The sequence below is a fragment of the Tamandua tetradactyla genome, chromosome 7 (assembly GCF_023851605.1).
Source record: "Tamandua tetradactyla isolate mTamTet1 chromosome 7, mTamTet1.pri, whole genome shotgun sequence".
In the NCBI taxonomy this organism is placed as follows: domain Eukaryota; kingdom Metazoa; phylum Chordata; class Mammalia; order Pilosa; family Myrmecophagidae; genus Tamandua; species Tamandua tetradactyla.
In genome coordinates, this window is record NC_135333.1 from 71,029,880 (window position 1) to 71,049,058 (window position 19,179).

At 39.2% G+C, this 19,179-nt stretch overlaps 1 protein-coding gene across 4 annotated transcripts in view; it reads left to right on the plus strand.

Moving 5' to 3' along the window:
- A2ML1 (alpha-2-macroglobulin like 1) overlaps positions 1-19,179 on the plus strand; it is a 79,641-nt gene that overhangs the window by 18,681 nt on the left and 41,781 nt on the right. For all 4 annotated transcript variants that reach the window (XM_077169956.1, XM_077169957.1, XM_077169958.1 and 1 more), the window contains exons 21-29: positions 5,400-5,521; positions 6,087-6,138; positions 6,477-6,560; positions 8,002-8,178; positions 8,352-8,433; positions 8,792-8,948; positions 10,579-10,653; positions 11,249-11,411; positions 14,402-14,616. In XM_077169956.1, coding sequence (XP_077026071.1) covers positions 5,400-5,521; positions 6,087-6,138; positions 6,477-6,560; positions 8,002-8,178; positions 8,352-8,433; positions 8,792-8,948; positions 10,579-10,653; positions 11,249-11,411; positions 14,402-14,616 — 1,127 coding nt within the window. The remainder of the gene's footprint in view (positions 1-5,399; positions 5,522-6,086; positions 6,139-6,476; positions 6,561-8,001; positions 8,179-8,351; positions 8,434-8,791; positions 8,949-10,578; positions 10,654-11,248; positions 11,412-14,401; positions 14,617-19,179) is intronic.

Sequence of the window (19,179 nt, forward strand, 5' to 3'; positions counted from 1 at the left end):
TGTGGTAGTGCACTGAGACAGAAGCTGCAGTCTTTTATATAACCTAATCTCAGAAATGACATTTCATTATTTCTTCCCTATCCTCTTCTCTAGTATTGAGTCACTAAATTTAACCCACACTCAAGGGGGAGATGATTACACAGAGGTGTAAACATCTGGAGGTGGGGATCACTAGGGGCCTCAGAGGCTGCCTGTTACACTGGATCAGTAGTGGGAACCTGTGAGATGAAGACAGTAGGCCCCAACCCTGACCGACTGAATAAGGGTTTGCATTGCAATGAGAGCCCCAGGTGATTTGCAGGCCATTAATTCCTTTTTATTTTGTTCCGCTTTTTAAAATATTTTTACTGAGAAATCTTCACACACATACAGTGCATACATGATGCATAATTAGTGGCTCACAATATCATCACATAGTTGTGTATTCATCACCATGATCATTTTTAGAACATTTACATCACTCCAGAAACAGAAATAAAAAGAAAAAAGAAAAACTCATAATCCCATACCCCTTATCCCTCCCTCTCATTAACCACTAGTATTTCAAGCTACTCAATTTTTTTTACCCCTTACTCCCCAATATTATTTATTTATTTATTATCCTTATATATATTTTTTACTTATCTGTCCATATCCTGGATAAAAGGAGTATCAGACACAAGGTTTTCACAATCACACAGTCACATTGTAAAAGCCATAGAGTTATATAATCATCTTCAAGAATCAAGCTACTGGAACACAGCTCAACAGTTTCAGGGACTTCCCTCCAGCCTCTCCAATACTCCATAAACTAAAAAGGGATATCTATATAATGCATAAGAAAAACCTCCCTCCAGGATAACCTCTCCAGTCTGTTTGAAATCTCTGAGCCACTGAAACTTTATTTTGTCTCATGTCTCTCTTACCGCTTTTGATCAAGAAGGCGTTCTCATTCCCATAATGCTGGGTCCTGGTGAATCCCAGGAGTCCTACCCCATGCTGCCAATGGGATGTACACCCCAGGAGCTCATGTCCCAAGTGCTGGGGAGTGTAAGCCATTAATTCTTTGTTTTTTCTCTCTTTTTTTAAAAAATTTTTTATTAATTAGAAAAAATTTACAAGAAACACAAACATTCCCAACACATACACTCAGCAGTTCACAATATCATCACATAGTTGCATATTCATCATCATGATCATTTCTCAGAACATTAGCATCAATTCAGAAAAAGAAATTAAAAGACAACAGAAAAATATAATAAACAGAAAAAAAAAATTTTACAGGCCATACCCCTTACTGATCCCTTTCATTGATCACTAGCATTTCAAACTAAATCTATTTTAACATTTGTTCCCCCTATTATTTATTTTTATTCCATATGTTCCTCTCATCTGTTGACAAGGTAGATAAAAGGAGCATCAGACACAAGGTTTTCACAATCAAACAGTCACATTGTGAAAGCTATATCATTATACAATCATCATCAAGAAACATGGCTACTGGAACACAGCTCTACATTTTCAGGCAGTTCCCTCCAGCCTCTCCATTACATCTTGGATAACAAGGTGATATCTACTTATGCATAAAAATAACCTTCAGGATAACCTCTCAGCTCTGTTTGGAATCTCTCAGCCATGACACTTTGTCTCATTTCACTCTTCCCCCTTTTGGTCGAGAAGGTTTTCTCAATCCCTTGATGCTGGGTCTCAGCTCATTCTAGAGTTTTTCTCAATCCCTTGATGCTGAATCTCAGCTCATTCTGGGATTTCTGTCCCACGTTGCCAGGAAGATCCACACCCCTGGTAGTCATGTCCCATGCAGAGAGGAGGAGGGTGGTGAGACTGCTCATCATATTGGCTGGAGAGAGAGGCCACATCTGAGCAACAAAAGAGGCTCTCTTGGGGGTGACTCTTAGGCTTAATTTTAAGCAGGCTTGACCTATCCCCTGTGGGGTTGAGTTTCATATGAACAAACCCCAAGACTAGGGGCTCAGCCTATAGCTTTGGTTGTCCACATTGCATGTGAGAATATCAAGAATTCAACTTGGGGAAGTTGAGTTTTCCCCCATTCTCACCATTCCCCAAAGGGGACTTTGCAAATACTTTTCCACTCACTGATCAAATCACTCTGGGATTCATCAGGGCATCACATGGACAAACCAACAAAATCTCATGTCCTATACAAAGTTCCATGTACTTAAGGTGTTCAATCAACTATCTACATAAGTTATATTAGGAGATGCACTAGTCAAAGTATAGATTTGTACCAAATAAACATTTTTTGCTTTAGTCTCACACATTAGTTGAAATTTTAAAATATTAAGTACCATCTATTTTCAGCACACTGCAGTAATGACATTCTTTTGTTCTTTCTCATGCAAAAACATTTTTTAAGTTTGTACATTTAGTCACTATCATTATACACTCAGGCATTCCTAGATTACACCATCTCAATCTCTATCATCTATCTTTCTTTGTGATTTCATTTATACCCCAGCCCTCCTCCCTCTATCATTCTTACATGCAGCTTCATTCAGTGTTTTAACATAATTGTATTACAGTTAGGAAATATTGTGCTGTCCATTTCTGAGTTTTTATATTCAGTCCTGTTGCACAGTCTGTATTCCTTCAGCTCCAGTTACCCAATATCTTATCCTATTTCTATCTCCTGATGGTCTCTTTTACCAAGGAAATATTCCAAGTTTATTCACCAATGTCAGTTCATATCAGTGAGACCATACAGTATTTGTCCTTTTGTTTCTGGCTAATCACACTCAGCCTAATGTCCTTAAGGTCCATTCATGTTGTTACATACTTCATAACTTTATTCTGTCTTACAGCTACATAATATTCCATCTTATGTAAATGTCACCGTTTGTTTAGCCAACTGTCTGTTGATGGACATTTTGGCTGTTTCCATCTCTTGGTAATTGTTAATAATGCTGCTATAAACATTGGTGTGTAAATGTCCATCTGTGTCCTTGGCCTCATGTCCTTTGAGTAGAGACAGCATATAGATGGGTCCTGTTTTTTAATCCATTCTGCCAGACTATGTCTTTTGATTGGAGAGTTTAATCCATTAACATTCAGTGTTATTACTGCATGGTAGTAGTAACTTCTACTATTTTGCCTTCTGGATTTTATATGTCATATCTAATTCTCCTTCTTTTTACCTTTACTCATAGTCTTCCTTTCTACACTCTTCTCCACAACTCTCTCTTCTGTCTTCATATTTGTCTCTAGTGTTCCCTTTAGTATTTCTTGCAGAACTGGTCTCTTGGTCACAAATTCTCTCAGTGATTTTTTGTCTGAAAATGTTTTAATTTCTCCCTCATTTTTGAGGGACAATTTTGCTGGATATAGAATTCTTGGTTGGCAGTTTTTCTCTTTTAATAATTTAAATATATTATCCCATTGTCTTCTCGCCTCCATGGTTTCTGCTGAGAGATCTGCGCATAGTCTTATTGGGTTTCCCTTGTATGTGATGGATTGCTTTTCTCTTGCTGCTTTCAAGATCCTCTCTTTCTCTTTGACCTCTGACATTCTGATTATTAAATGTCTTGGAGTATGTCTATTTGGATCTATTCTCTTTGGGGTACACTGCATTTCTTGGATCTGTAATTTTAAGTCCTTCATAAGAGTTGGGAAATTTTCAGTGATAATTTCCTCCATTAGTTTTTCTCCTTCTTTTCCCTTCTCTTCTCCGTCTGGGATACCCACAACACGTATATTCATGTGCTTCATATTGTCTTTCAATTCCCTGAGTCCCTGCTCATATTTTTCCATTTTTTCCCTATAGTTTCTGTTTCTTGTCAGATTTCAGATGTTCCATCCTCCAGTTCAGAAATCCTATGTTCTGTCTCTCGAAATCTACCATTGTAGGTTTCCATTGTTTTTTTCATCTCTTCTACTGTGTCTTTCATTCCCATGAGTTCTGTGATTTGTTTTTTCAGACTTTCAGTTTCTTCTTTTTGTTCTTTCCTTGCCTTCTTTATATCCTCCCTCAATTCATTGATTTGGTTTTTGATGAGGTTTTCCATGTCTGTTCATACATTCTGAATTAATTGTTTCAGCTCCTGCATGTCATTTGAATTGTTGGTTTGTTCCTTTGACTGGGCCATATCTTCAATTTTCCTAGTGTGATTTGTTATTTTTCGCTGGCATCTAGGCATTTAATTACCTTAATTAGTTTATTCAGGAGATTGCTTTCACTTCTTTTATCTAGGGTTTTCTTGCTGGATGAATTTGTTGTCTATCTGTTCTTTGACATTCCGTTCAGCTTTATCTGGACCTTTAGCTTAAGTTTTGTTTAACAGAGGAGAATTTTTCAGTTCTGGTTTTCTTGTTTCTTGCCCTGCTTGTATGGTGCCTTTCCCCCAAACACACTTAGGAGGGTCTACTTAGATATTATAGACCCCAGCCGGATTTTCCCAGACCAAACTGGCCTCCTATTAGGAGGAAAGAGTCACCCGTGTTGATTTTCCCTGAGGGTGAGACCCAGCAGGTTGAAAGACTTTCCTGTGAAGTCTCTGGACTCTGTTTTTCTTATCCTGCCCAGTATGTGGTGCCTGTCTGACTGTAGGTCCCACCAGCATAAGATGATGCAGTACCTTTAACTTTGGCAGACTCTCCCTGCTGGGGGCATGGTGGAGACAGAGGAGAGGTTGTAGGCTGGTTTTAATGGCTTCAAATTACCAAGCCCTGGTGTCTGAATTCCTTGATGGAGGGATTCCACCTGGGTGGGGCTTCACCCCTCCCCTGGGGAAGGCACAGGCTCCAGATAAGCCCCCAAAAGAGCTCACTTCTGCCTATGCCTGGGGCAGTTGCAGCCTGAAAAGTCCTGCCGCTGTATCCAGAGGCAGTCAAGACTTTGTAGATACACAGCCACAAAAACCTCTGTTTCCTTCTATTTTTCCCCCCTTTTTCTGTCAGTCCTGCCCTCTTGGTGCCGGAGCAAAAATGAGCAACCTCCACTTTGATCAGGTTCGCCTAAGCTGGGGGCCTATTTTTAGTAGTCAGAATTTGTTAATTAGTTCCACAATTGGTGTTTGATTGTGCCCAGTCCCTGCTGCTGGTAAAGTCCTTTCCTTTCCCCTCTGGGAAGTGGTCTGTGGGGGAGGGGCACTGGCTGCCGCCGCTTTGGGAACTCATGGTTCTGGGGGGTGCTCGCAGCAGGTCCAGCTGTTCCAGACTGGGTACACTGTGTGTCTAGTCACTGACGTGGCCCCAGGAGCTGTTCTGTACTTTTTCTGATTATTTAGTAGTTGTTCTGGAGGACGAGCTAAAATGCGCACGTTGTTAAGCCGCCATCTTGACCTGGAAGCCCCATTAATTCTTAAGAGCTGGTCTAGTGGGGGGAAAGGACTTGACTTGTACTTTTGACCATAGGACTAAGGCCTTCCTTTCTCCTCTCTGTTCAGGTCTTGTAAACTTTACTATTAGCACTGAGATACTGGACAGTAATGAACTCTGTGGGGACCAGAAGGGGTTTGTTCCAGAAAAGGGCCGGAGCGATACGCTCATCAAGCCAGTTCTGGTCAAGGTGAGTTTTCTGCAAGCCCAGCTTTACAGGTAGAGACAGCATCAACCCAAGTATGCAAGGAGTCTAGCCTTGCCAGTTAGTCTTTTTACAGAAATCTTATGCCAACTCCCATCAGTTAACTTCATCTTTCTCCTTTCCTTGCTCCTGTCTGCCTCCTAACTACTTGCCTGACCCATACCTATGGCCCATGGAAGTGTTTAGCATGGTGCCTGCACATCATAGACTCTTAAGGAATGGTAGTTTCCCCTACTAAAATTCCTAACTTCATCATTAGCTGCTTTTTAAAAAATCCTATTATGAATTCTATTGTCTAGCCTACCTCTTACAAGTTTCCTAATCTTGTCCTTAGCTCTAGCCCTTGCTAAGAAAGAATTTATTAAGAGACCCATACCTGGCTTGAAAATGGAGTCCAGCTTCAAAGAGAAGCTCTGTTCTCTGCAATCCTGAGGAAATCACAGGCTTCTCCCCATTTCCCTCCCTTTTCCTGTTCTTTTGATGCTATGTGCCCTGACATTCATCTTCATTTTTTTTTTTTTTTACCCATCTGTGTCTCCCTTCATGCCAGCCTGAGGGAGTCCTTGTGGAGAAGACACACAGTTCATTGCTGTGCCCAGAAGGTGGGTGGACAGGAGTGGGAGGTGAGCGGTTGGTGGTGAGAACTCTCTAAGTCAATGGGAAAGTTTTCATTGATAAAAACAGGAATGTCAAGGACAAGGAAGGCTAGGAGAGGTTAGCAGTTCATCCCTCATAGGGTCAATCAGCTTAGAGGCAGGATGAAGAAGAGAAAATGTAGAGCATGATTATGACTCTCTTTGGAATTTATTTTCACCAAAGATAATCATGAATATATTTTTTTATATATACTTTGGATTATGGAAAGTTTTTCTATGGTTTGGTTTTAAGAAGTCTTGTATTTCCACCTTCTTTTGTCTCATCTTTTCTCTGCCTATCACAGGAAAGGTGGCCTCAGAATCCATCTCCCTGGAGCTCCCTGTGGATGTTGTCCCTGATTCAACCAAGGCTTTTGTTACTGTTCTGGGTAAGCAGCTAGAGATTTTTTGTTCAGAAAGAAAAGCAGGATGGAGGCTGCTGACGTGTAGAGTAAGGAGAGGCCTGTGGACCTGTCTGAAGGAAGGTGCCCTAGAATGAACATGATGAAGGAAGAAGAGTTTATTTTAGAGAGAGAGGGGAAATACCGAGTGTAGGCAACAGTCGTGATGGGATTAGATGTACACTGAAGTTAAATGCAGAAATGAGTCTGGGCAGGAAGAAGTTGAAGATAATTGAAGCTGGAATATACTTAGACTCAGTCTATAATTGGATGGAGGGCAGACAGAATGCTTACAACAACCATTTAAAGAATAAGAAATTTATCTATCTGAGTACACTTCAAAGAAGCAAAAACCATACTTATATAGGCAAGACATTTTACTACTTTGGGTAACAAGCAGAAGTGAGTAGAAAAACATTGGAAAGTCACATCAAACAGGGTTAAAATCCTAGTTCTGCCATTTACTAGCCGTGTGGCCCTGAAAAGATCGCTTAACAATGCTGATCCTTTTCCCTTCTATAAAGCAGTGATTATAACCTGTCTCTTAGGATTGGTGTGAAGATTAAATGCAGCACAGATAAAGTTCCCAGCACAATATATGACACATAATAGGAGCCCTATAAATGTTAGGTTCTTTCTTTACTCTTTTACTTTCTCCTAAGGTCTTTTCCAGGTCAAAATTGATCAGTTTCTGTCATATTTTTTTCATACCTCTGGGAAGGCACTCATTTTATGGATAGTAGTTCACTGTATCTGCCTGTCTACTACACTGCCTGTGAGCCCCTTGAGGAAAAGGGCCATGTCTTTTTCACGTCTGTTCCTAGTACAGTTTTTGGAACATAGTGATATTCAGTATTTATTTAAAGATTTGAATTTACCTTAATGGGTGAAATGCAGATTAATGAGTCACTTAGGTCAGACTTATTGATTTATGAAGTGTACAGGAGGATTGGTAGATATAACTTGGAAAATGGCATTAGGATCATGTATGTTTGGGAGGGACGTGGTGTTTGGGAGGGTGATGTATTTGTGTGTGGTGGAGGAACTTGGAGATTGGGTCTAAGTGTTACAAGTGTTATGACTCACTCATCAGCTCTAGTGACACACCTTCTGAAAAGCACTGACCTCCCCAACCCTGGGAGACCTAACTGGTACCTCTCTGGGTATCCAGAGTCTGTTACATACCCAATCTTGTATTGAAGTACTATATTGTAATTATTTGTAATGAATTGTAATTGTAATATATTGTAATTGATTGACTCTCTGCGAGTTCCTTGAGGGTGGAGCCTAAAAGGTTTGTTGTATCCCAGGGCATACAGTGGGCACTCATTAAATGATAGCTAATATATGTTAAATGAATGATAATAACTCTTAAAGATTACTTCTTCTCCCTATCACCTACTTCTTTCTCTCTCCTTATGGATCCCAGGAGACATTATGGGCACAGCCCTACAGAATCTAGACAATCTGGTACAGATGCCGAGTGGCTGTGGGGAGCAGAACATGGTCACGTTCGCTCCCATCATCTATGTCTTGCAGTACCTGGAGAAGGCTGGGCTGCTGACTGCGGAAATCAGGTCTCGAGCAGTGGGTTTTCTGGAGATAGGTGAGTTGGTTCAATCTTTCTTTCTTATACACTCTCCTTTTCCTCTAGGGTTTATCACAGCTTAATATACAAGGAAGTTCCAGGCCCTGAGGTCTCCCAAGTCCCTGAAAGGCTTAGGGGTGATGGTGGGGGGAACTTGGTGTCGTGATCTAAAGCCACATCTGGTCTCCCAGGGTACCAGAAAGAGCTGATGTACAAACACAGCAATGGTTCCTACAGTGCCTTTGGGGAGCAAGATGGAAATGGAAACACATGGTAATATTGCTGAATTCTTGTGTCTTCATACCCCAGAGCATATTTCCTGAGCCTTGGGACTATTCCTCTACCTCTCCCCCTTAACTCCATTCCTTCTTGCCTTCAGCCTCTACTGTTCTGATATTGTTTAATTCAGCTTCACATAAGGTCAATTCCCTCCCCTTTCTCTCTGACCTTGTGTCCTTCTCAGTGCTTGTCCCCATTAATGCATGTTATTGCTTCCCTTTTCCAGGCTTCCTCTAGCATTATGTTTCCTCACCTCCCCTGCTGGAACCATACACTATAATAGGCTAAGGGACTATTGTCCCCTTGGCAGGAAATCCCCTTCCATACCATGTTTCCCTCTTTACCTATGTAGGCTGACGGCCTTTGTCACCAAATGCTTTAGTCAGGCTCAGCAATTCATCTTCATTGATGACAATAACATCCAGGATGCTCTCAAGTGGATGATGGGAAACCAGCTCCCGAGTGGCTGCTATGCCAACGTGGGAAAGCTCATTCACACGGCTATGAAGGTGAGCATCTGCCCAGAGGTCTGCAGCCAGCTCACTGTGTCTGGGAGGAACTTACACTTCTGAAGGAGCAGTATCAAAAAAGGGCTGGCCTGGGAGTCCGCACTCCTCATGTCTCAGCCTTGGCTCCGGGTGATTTTGGCCAAAACATTGAACAAGTCTAGGCCTCGGCTTCAGCGTCTGTAGAATGAGAATATGGGCACGAACACGATTCTGAAAGTATGCGCCCCAGACCGGCAGCAGCAGCACTAGCACCCGGGAACTTGTGTGAACTGCAAATGCTGGCCCCACTCGAGACCTAATGAATGAGAAACCTGGGAGTGTGAGCGGCAAACTGTGGTTTAACAAGCCCTCCAGGTGATTCTTGTGCTGCTGATGTTTGAGAAGCACTGAAATAGAAGATCTCTAGTTGTTTTGCTCTCTCCCCAAATTTGAAGAAAAGATGTTTCCTCTGGCTGTGACCAATAGACAGCCTGATGTCTTCCGGAACTTGGCCTATGATAGAATGAATATTAATTGAGTGCCAGGCATTGTTCTAGGAACATTATGTTCATTTGATATTATTTAATGTTTATAACAAATCACTGAGATAGGCACAGATGTACCATTATCAATCCTCTGTTGCAAATGAAGGAACTGAGGCACAGAGGTTAAGTAAATTGTCCAAGGTTACTGCTAGTAAGTGGCCAAGCTGCAATTTGAACCATGGTAGTCTCACTCCAGAGGCACTGCTGTCATCCATTCACTCCATTATCATTTCTCCTCCCAGACTCAGAGCAAGACATAGATGCTGGAGGGTAACTCGTCCAAGTCAGAACATGCCCAGTGAAAGAAAGATTTGTATGAAATTTCTGGGAATATTATTGGCATTGCTTTTCCAGAGCCTGGATTAAAAACCTGGAGCATAAAAAACAAAAACAAAACACAAAAGCCCTCTCTTTATAATTTATTAGTATTCCTTTAACATGATCCCGTTAGTCTTCCCTAACATAGCCTCTTCCCTCATACACTGTGTGAAATAGGCCTGGGAGTAGTACAAAGACAATATTTTGACTACAAGAGAAGTTTTCCCTCCGCCTTTCTTAGGAGAGTCCATTATGTAACTAGTGTAGTTAAGCTTAGTGGTTTGCTTCATGAGCTTGAGAGTTCAACTCACTGGGCTCATATCCCAGTTCTGTTGCTTTCTAGCTGTGTAAAAAGTCATTTAACCTTTTTAAATATTTATTTTCCCATCTACAGTATGAGGATAGTAATTTAGATTCATACTTTAAGAACTTGTTAATATCTTCCTATAAAGAAGGCTTTGAGCAGAGAGGAGATTCATTTGAGAAGGCTCAGATTCTCTCCCTATTTCCTTTTTTGTTTGTTTTTAAACCTTTCATCCTCCTTAACTTAGGTTCCCTAAGTACCACTTTAGAGCTGAAGACCTCATGCTACCTTCTGTTTAAGGCTGTGCAGTTACTGAAGTTCTGCCTGTTCTCTGTCATTGTCTGTTCTAGAGGCTTGGAGCCACAAGCAGCCTCCAGAAAGGAGTGTCTTTTCATAATTCATCCATTCAGAGGGGATGGCTTTTTTGCAGTTTGCACGGAGTCCCTCCCTGTCCCTGATTTACTGCCTTACTTTTTCCCACTAGGGTGGTGTTGATGATGATATCTCCTTGACTGCATACATCACAGCTGCCTTGTTGGAAATGGGAAAGTCCATAGATGTGAGTTTTCCTAGCTCCTCTTCTCTATATTCTTCCTATCATGTCTGTTCTTAGAGAAAGTTACCTATCTTTGTTCTTATTTACCATTGTAAGTATGTATTGATTTCCTAGGGCTTCCATGCAAAGTAACACAAACTGGGTGACTTAAAGGAACAGAAATTTAGTGTCTTTTAGTTCCAGTGTTAGTAGGCCCAGCCTCCCTCTGAAACCTGAAGGAAAAAATCCTCCTGTGTCTACTCTAGCTTCAGGTGTTTTCTGACAATTCTTAGTGTTTCTTAAGCTTTTAAATGCATCACTTTAATCCCCACCTCCATCTTCATAGGGCCTTCTCCCCTGTATGTCTGTGTCCAAATTTTTCTTTTCCTATAAAGACATTAATCATACTGGATTAGAGTCGGTTCTAATTACATCTGCAAAGACTCCTATTTCCAAATAAGGTCACATACACAGGTACCAGGATTGAGGATTTGAAAATATCTTTTCGCAAGACACAATTCAACCTTTAACAAAGTAGGAGGAGAGTATGATTTCCATCATCGCTTCCCATTTTACAAGGAATGCCTTATAAAATCAGTTCACTCTCTTTAATTTTCAGGACAAAATGGTGAGTCGGGGTCTTCAGTGTCTCAAGAATTTTGACACCTCTACCACTAACCTGTACACACAGGCTCTCCTCGCTTATGCTTTCTCCCTGGCTGGGGAAATGGACATGAGGAACATTATTCTTGACAAATTAAATCAGCAGGCAATCATCTCAGGTATGTTGGTCAGGTTGACAGTTCTTTGGAATTGTGAAAATATGCTGTGAGTTGATCTATAGTTTTCCTGAGTCTCCTCAGTCCCACGTATATTCAATTTTAGGGTTCATTTTCAGTAGAAGTTGTCAAGTCGTGAAATGACTATGCTTTGTGGGAAAGTCCATGTAAGTTCTCAGTGGACGATGTTGTATGTTAACATGAAAAGAAACCATATGGTAGAAATTAGTCAGAATTTTATTGGCATTGTAGAATCGTCTTTCCAGTATCTTTAAGAATCCTTAGGTGTGGGATCAATGAGGTTGTATCTTAAGATACAGTGAGACAAGCAGTGGGGACAACCAAAGCAATAGGCTGAGCCCCCAATCTTGGGGTTTGTTCATATGAAGCTTAACCCCACAAAGGATAGGTCAAGCCTATATAAAATTAGGCCTAAGAGTCACCCCCAAGAGAACCTCTTTTGTTGCTCAGATGTGGCCTTTCTATCAGCCAACATGACAAGCAAACTCACTACCTGTGCTGGTTTGAAAGGAAGTATGCCCCCTAAGAAAAGCCATGTTTTGATATAAATCCCATTTCATAAAGGTAGAATAATCCCTATTCAATACTGTATATTTGAAACTGTAATGAGATCATCTCCCTGGTTGATGTGATTTAGTCAAGAGTGGTTGTTAAGCTGGATTAGATGACAACATGTCTCCACCCATTTGAGTGGGTCTTGATTAGTTTCTGAAGTCCTATAAAAGAGGGAACATTTTGGAGAGAGAGATTCAGTGAGAGCAGAGAATGCTACAGCACCACCATGAAGCAGAGAGTCCACCAGCCAGTGACCTTTGGAGATAAAGAAAGAAAATGCCTCCCGGGGAGCTTCATGAAACTGGAAGCCAGGAGAGAAAGCTAGCAGATAATGCTGTATTCGCCATGTGCTCTTCCAGCTGAGAGAGAAGCCCTGACTGTGTTCGCCATGTGCCTTCTCACTTGAGAGAGACCCTGAACTTCATCGGCCTTCTTGAACCAAGGTTTCTGTCCCTGGATACCTTAGATTGGATATTTCTATAGCCTTGTTTTAATTGGGACATTCTCTTGGCCTTAGAACTGTAAACTAGCAACTTATTAAATTCCCCTTGTTAAAAGCCATTCTGTTTCTGGTATATTGCATTCCAGCAGCTAGCAAACTAGAACACTACCCTTCCCCTCTCTACATAGGCTATGACTCCCAGGTGTGTAAACCTTCCTGGCAATGTGGAACAGAAATCCTAGAATGAGCTGGGACTCAGCACCAAGGGATTGAGAAAACCTTCTCAACCGAAAGGGGGAAGAGTGAAATGAAACAAAATGAAGTGTCAATGGCTGAGAGATTCCAAACAGAATGGAGAGGTTATCCTGGAGGTTATTCTTACTCATTAAGTAGATATCACCTTGTTAGTCAAGATGTAATGGAGAGGCTGGAGGGAACTGCCTGAAAATGTAGAGCTGTGTTTCAGTAGCCATGTTTCTTGATGATGATTGTATAATGATATAGCCTTCACAATGTGACTGTGTGATTGTGAAAACCTTGTGTCTGATGCTCCTTTTATCTCCCTTATCAACAGAGGAGTAAAACATATGGAATAAAAATAAATAATAGGGGAAACAAATGTTAAAACAAATTTAGATTGAAATGCGAGTGATCAGTGAGAGGGAGGGGTAAGGGGTATAGTATGCATGAACTTTTTTCTGTTGTCTTTTTATTTCTTTTTCTGAATTGATGCAAATGTTCTAAGAAATGATCATGATGATGAATATGCAACTATGTGATGATATTTTAAATTACTGATATATATGTAGAATGGAATGATCAGATGTTAAGAATGTTTGTGTTATATTTTTTAAAAATTTAAAAATTAATAAAAAAAAGATACAGTCAGAGTTAAAGTTAGAGGTTTCTCAAGGCCCTGTAAACATTTTTTGTATGTACTTAAAGTAATATTTTTGAAGTTATAGCAAATAGTATAAATAAACTATCAATGCATTTATTTATCTGTGCATTTGAAATTATATTCCTAGAAGAAATTTAATCTCAGCTCTCATCTATATGCATACCACTGCTGAGTCCTCCTCTCATATGGTCTCTTGGTAGTTTTTTTTTTTTTTTGCCTTGTGTATAAAGAACTCTAGTAATGGAATGGATATTTGAAATAGTAGATCAAGTAAACCCTTTTGACTGTATATTGGTTTCATGTGATTATCTCTTCTCCATTGTCTTGCATTTCAGGCTCACTTGTTTTCTGTTATGATATTCCAGTTTAGATTACTTCCTGTTGGTTACTTATTCTTGGTACCTCTATTTAATTAAAATTCTAGCTTCCACTCTTCTCAGTTCCATGTATTCTTCCTTTTCTTCAAGTTATCTGTCATCTTGGCCGCCACAGAGTTCTGTTTTAGACTCATATCCTATTTAATTGCCCTGTAATATTTCATTAGCATTTTTCTATGGTTTCTCTGAGTTATTACACCTATTCTGCCATTTTTATTGTTCTTAAAATTTTAAACTTTTGGTTAAGTAAAAAATGCTGAAACTTTCATAAAATTCCATAAACTATAAAAAAGCCCCCAGACACATGAGATTTTTGTAAGGAGTTGCTACTTACTTGTCTGTGTTAGCATCAGGATTTATAAGTAAATAAGGGAAGTTTTCATGCTATTGTTGGAGTCTGGAGCATTTACTGATGAAGCATTGTGAGAAAACCACTCCCAGTTATACTTTGAAGAAATATATATATGTATGCGTATGTGTATATATATATATATATATACATACATACACATATATCCCTGCAAATACATATATATCTGATAGCTAATAAATCAGCTAATTCTGAGGAATACTTTTTTCTAACCCATAGTTATTCTTAGTCAATACTTTCTCTGCTCTAAGGTGTAGTATCTACAAAATGAATATGGGAATGTTAATTACTTTCAAGATCTTCCTGGTTATGCTTCTTTCACCACAGGAGAATCCATTCACTGGAGCCAGAAACCTACTCGGTCATCAAATGCCAGCCCTTGGTCTGAGCCGGAGTCTGTAGATGTGGAACTGACAGCATATGTATTGTTGGCCCAGATTACAAAGGGTAGCCTGACTCAAGCAGATAGAGCCAAGGCCACTGGCATAGTGGCTTGGTTGGCCAAGCAACGAAATGCATATGGTGGCTTCTCATCTACTCAGGTAAATAACCTTCTTTCCTCACTGCCATCTATCAGGTAAGATTAGATTCTTTGTGTAAATGGAGAAAAAACTATGTCCCTTGACCTCTCGATCCAAGATCTTATAGTTCTATAAGAGTAGCAGAAATAGCATGTGAAAAATGCACAGGATTCATAAAATTGGGTCATATGATCACATATATAGTGCCAGATGTATTTAATACTCTTTCTTTATAAAGAATAAAACAACATTAGACCCATGTTTTAGATGTAACTAGAATACATGTAATTATGGCCAAATTTATATATTAACAAATTGTAATGCCAATTTTTGTCTGTAAACATAAAATCGTATATGATGGGCATATCTCCTTCTTCTACTATTGCAGAGATTGGAATGCAAGTAAGATATAGTCCCTAACCTAAAAAGTTTATGATCAAGAAAGAAAGCTAAGATAAGATCTATATACTGCAATGCCAGATCTAGTTATATAACATAAAAAAGGTATGAAATGCTATTGACTTTCAAAAGGGACCTCATATTCACTTGTGGCATAAGAAAAGTCTTTATAGGGATTGGCATTTGAGGTAAATCTAAAAGGGCAGGGAAAATTTTGGTAGCTAACTATTGATAGGAGGAGGGAATAGTGTGAGCAGAGAACACCGATTTGCAAAAGTGTAGGATAGTTGTTGGGAAAACTGGCTTAGCTGAAGCATATGGAACTTAAGTTGGGAGACCAAGTAGGAGCGTGTTATGAAAGACCTTGTGGGTCAGACTCAGATTTGTACCTAATTCTGGGAGCTATTAATTTTATTTTTTAACTTTATGTCAGAAAGATTAATCTGTTATTTAGTATATAGGATGATTGAGAGGAGGCAGACACTGGACATGAAGAGATCAAGAAATTTTCATTTGTAAAAAAAAAAAAAAGAAATTTTCATTTGTCTAGGTTAGGGTAAGGAGAAATCGAATTAGTGTACTGGCAGTAGGGGGAAAAGAGGAATGGGATTGGGTAACAAAACACAAATGGTGTCACAAATAAAATTCTCGTTAGATTATCACAAAGAGAAAATCATTGATTTGGACTGCAAATGTTACTAAATACCCACCATGTCCAAATCGCTATTATGGGAACACTCAAGTAAACAAGACAGCTTATTTCTTATCTTCAGGGAGATTATACTCTGACTTGCTAAATTTAAGGTCATTTTCACTGAGGATGTTACATGTAAATTAGATCTGGGAGAATGAACAAATGTTAATAGATTGAATATCTGTAAGGGTGTTAAGAGCACTGAGCTTGAATATGGAAATGAACCAGTTGGGATTTTTAAAAATTGTGTGGTACTATGCCTCCTTATTTCAGGAAAGTCTCTGTCCAAAGATTAGAGGAAGCTCCCTTCCTCTTGCTAAGTTTTAAAAAACTATAATACGTTATAATATGTATTTTATTATTATGTATTATAATTGTATAATAATTATATTATATTATAATAATATAATTATTATAATATTAATTTAAACTTTAGAAGGCAATTGGTGAAAGTTTAGAACTCTCAGTGAGAGAGAGAGATATCAGAATTGCTTTTCAATAAAAACTTTGATTATTTCTAGAAGGCATATATCATATATCATCCATAATGGTTTTTCAGCTGATGGCAAGATCCCTGTCATTGAATTCCGTATGTTCAAGCAGTAAAGACTTCCCTGACTCCATCACACAAACACTAAATTAAAAGTTGTTGTAGGGGGAGTTATGGGAAGGTGGCAGAATAGGAAGTTCAGGAATTAGTCTCTCCACCATAACAACTATTAGACAGAAGCTGTCTGAATCCACAGCCCAGTAGAATACTGTAGAGCATCCAGGGAGGAGTGGGAGAAAGGCTGGTAAATTACAGTAAATACCAGTAAATTGTTCTCTTCATGCTGCAGTTACTGTCACCAGAACCTACTGCAGACAGCAGTGGGGTCTGTTACCTGGTATAATCTGTTGTGACAGAAAGGAATATAAAGTTCCCTTTTCCCAATATCAGGGGTGGGGGGCTGCAGGTCAAGTGTTGATCACTGCTTTTGATTAACTACGTCAGATCAATGGGGTCCCAACTCTGAGGGTAGTCATGCTTCCAACTTGCTCTTGAAACAAATGCTGCAGGAGACTTTAACACAATACACTCTTTCAGAGCTGCAGGGGGCAGCTGAAGTGCTGCATTTACTAGGCAGAGGCTGAGACAAGAACGCATAGCTTTGGGGAGATGTGGATGAGGCTCCTGGAACCCTTCTTGGTCCCCCCTGCAGTCTTCCCAGAGCAGTTTGGGAACTGGCTGGCACTTCCTTTCTGGGTCCCTGGTCTAGGGGAAAATCCTCTCCAGAATGTCCCCACTCCCAGAATTTTCCTGCTGACAAAAATCAGCTTGAGACAAAGAAAGCAGTTTAAGAAACAGTTAAACTGTTTTGGTCTGGGGCCAAGGCTTGCCTACTTTAACTGCAGCAGTGAAACACCCAGGAGAGGGAGAAGGTCTGTTCCTGGGAAGTAGAAGGGATGTGGAAATTTCTGTAAACAGGGCAACAGCTAAGACCATCGGTAAGCACACACTCAGGATAAGACACAGGCCCAGAAAAGACAGGGAGGACCCTGAACTTCACATTCACCTTAGGCAGACCTTCCTTGTAGGAGGCCTGATACTCAGGAAATTATCTGCCATATCACCAGCTGGTTACAAGCTCGAGAAACAGACATCTCAGGGAATAAATACCAGAGTCAACATTTTAAGATATTAAAACGAACAGTATGTAACAAACAATTACAAGAAAAACAAAGAAAGAGAAAATGATGGCCCATTCAAAGGATGAGGATAAAAATCCAAAAAATATCAGTTAAGAAGACCAGACTGTGGACATACCGGATAAAGACTTTTTAACGAAATGATCCCCAATGTACTCTAGGACATGAAGGAAAATACAGAAAAAGAACTAAGGAAAGCAATGAATGATATGAGAATCTCAATAAAGACAGAAATTTAAAAAAGAAGCAAACAAAACTAGAATTGAAGTCCACACAATAAATTAAATGAAAAACTCCCAGAAGGGATGCAATAGCAGATTGTAGTTGGCAAAAGAAAGGATTGTCAAACACAAAGAAAATACACTTGAAATGAGTTAGGCTGAGGAGCAGGAAAAAAAAAGAATTATAAAGAACAAAAATAGCTTAAGAGACCTCTGGGACACCATCAAACTTATCAGTGTAAGCATTATGAGAGTCCCAGAAGGAGAAGAGCGAAAGAGGCAGAAGGAATATGCTAAGAAATAATGACAATAAACTACCCAAACTTAGCAAAAGACATGAATATGTACATCCAGAAAGCCCAGAGAACATCAAAAGTATATACCCTGTCTCATACTGATCAAACTGTCAAATGGATAGGACGAGAATTCTGAAAGCTTCAAGAGAAAAGCAACACGTTATAAGGGAGCACCAATTAGATTAAGTGCTGATTTCTCGTCAGAAACCGTGGAGGCAAGAAGGTAGTTGGTTGAAATAGTTAAAATGTTGAAAGAAAAAATTGCCAAGCAAGAATTTTATAACCAACAAGATTTTCATTCAAAAATGAGTAAGAGATTAAGACATTTCTAGATAAACAAAAGCTGAGAAATTTATAACCACTAGACCTGTCCTACAAATAATGCTAAAGGGAATTCTTCAGACAGTGGTTCCAAGAGACATAAAGAAATGAAGGCCTTCAGTAAAGGTAACCATTTGGGTAAATATAAATGTCAGCACTATTGTATTATATATTTTTTTATATAACTCCACTTCTTACTTCATACAGATGCTAAAATGCAAATGTATAATTCTATGGTTTGGAACATACAATATACAATTTGTAACAAGTATAGAAAAAGGTGGGGGGGGGGGGACATAGGAACAGTGTATGGGTGCTATTGAAGTCAATTGGTAGCAAATCAGATATGATGGTTATATATTTAGGATGTTAAATTTTAACCACGTGGGAACCATAAGGAAAATATATGAAAAATATATCCAGAAAGAAATGAGACTCAATATGGTACAATACAAAAAATCAAATAAATATGAAAGTAAGCACAAACAGAACTATTGAAGGACAAAAAAGGCATAAGACTGACAAAGAGTAAATAGCAAAATGGCAAAAGAAAATTCTACATTTCAATAGCTACTAAATGTAAATGGATTGACTCTCCAGTCAAAAGACTGAGATTGGCAGAATGAATTTAAAAACATAAGCCAATTATATGTTATTTACAAAGACTTACCTTAAATTTTAAGACATAAGTATTTTGAAAGTGAGAGGATGCAAGTAGAAATCAAAAGAGAGCTGGGGTAGTTATATTAATATCAGATAAAATAGACTTTAAGTCAAAAATTGTTATGAAGGACAAAAACAGTCATATATTGAAAAAGGGGTCAATTCAACAAGAAGATATAATAATATATGTACCTAACAACAGGGCCCCAAAATGTATGAAGCAAATACTGACAGATTTGAAGGGAGAAATGGACAGTTCTACATTAATAGTAGGAGAGTTTAATATACCCCTTTCAATAAA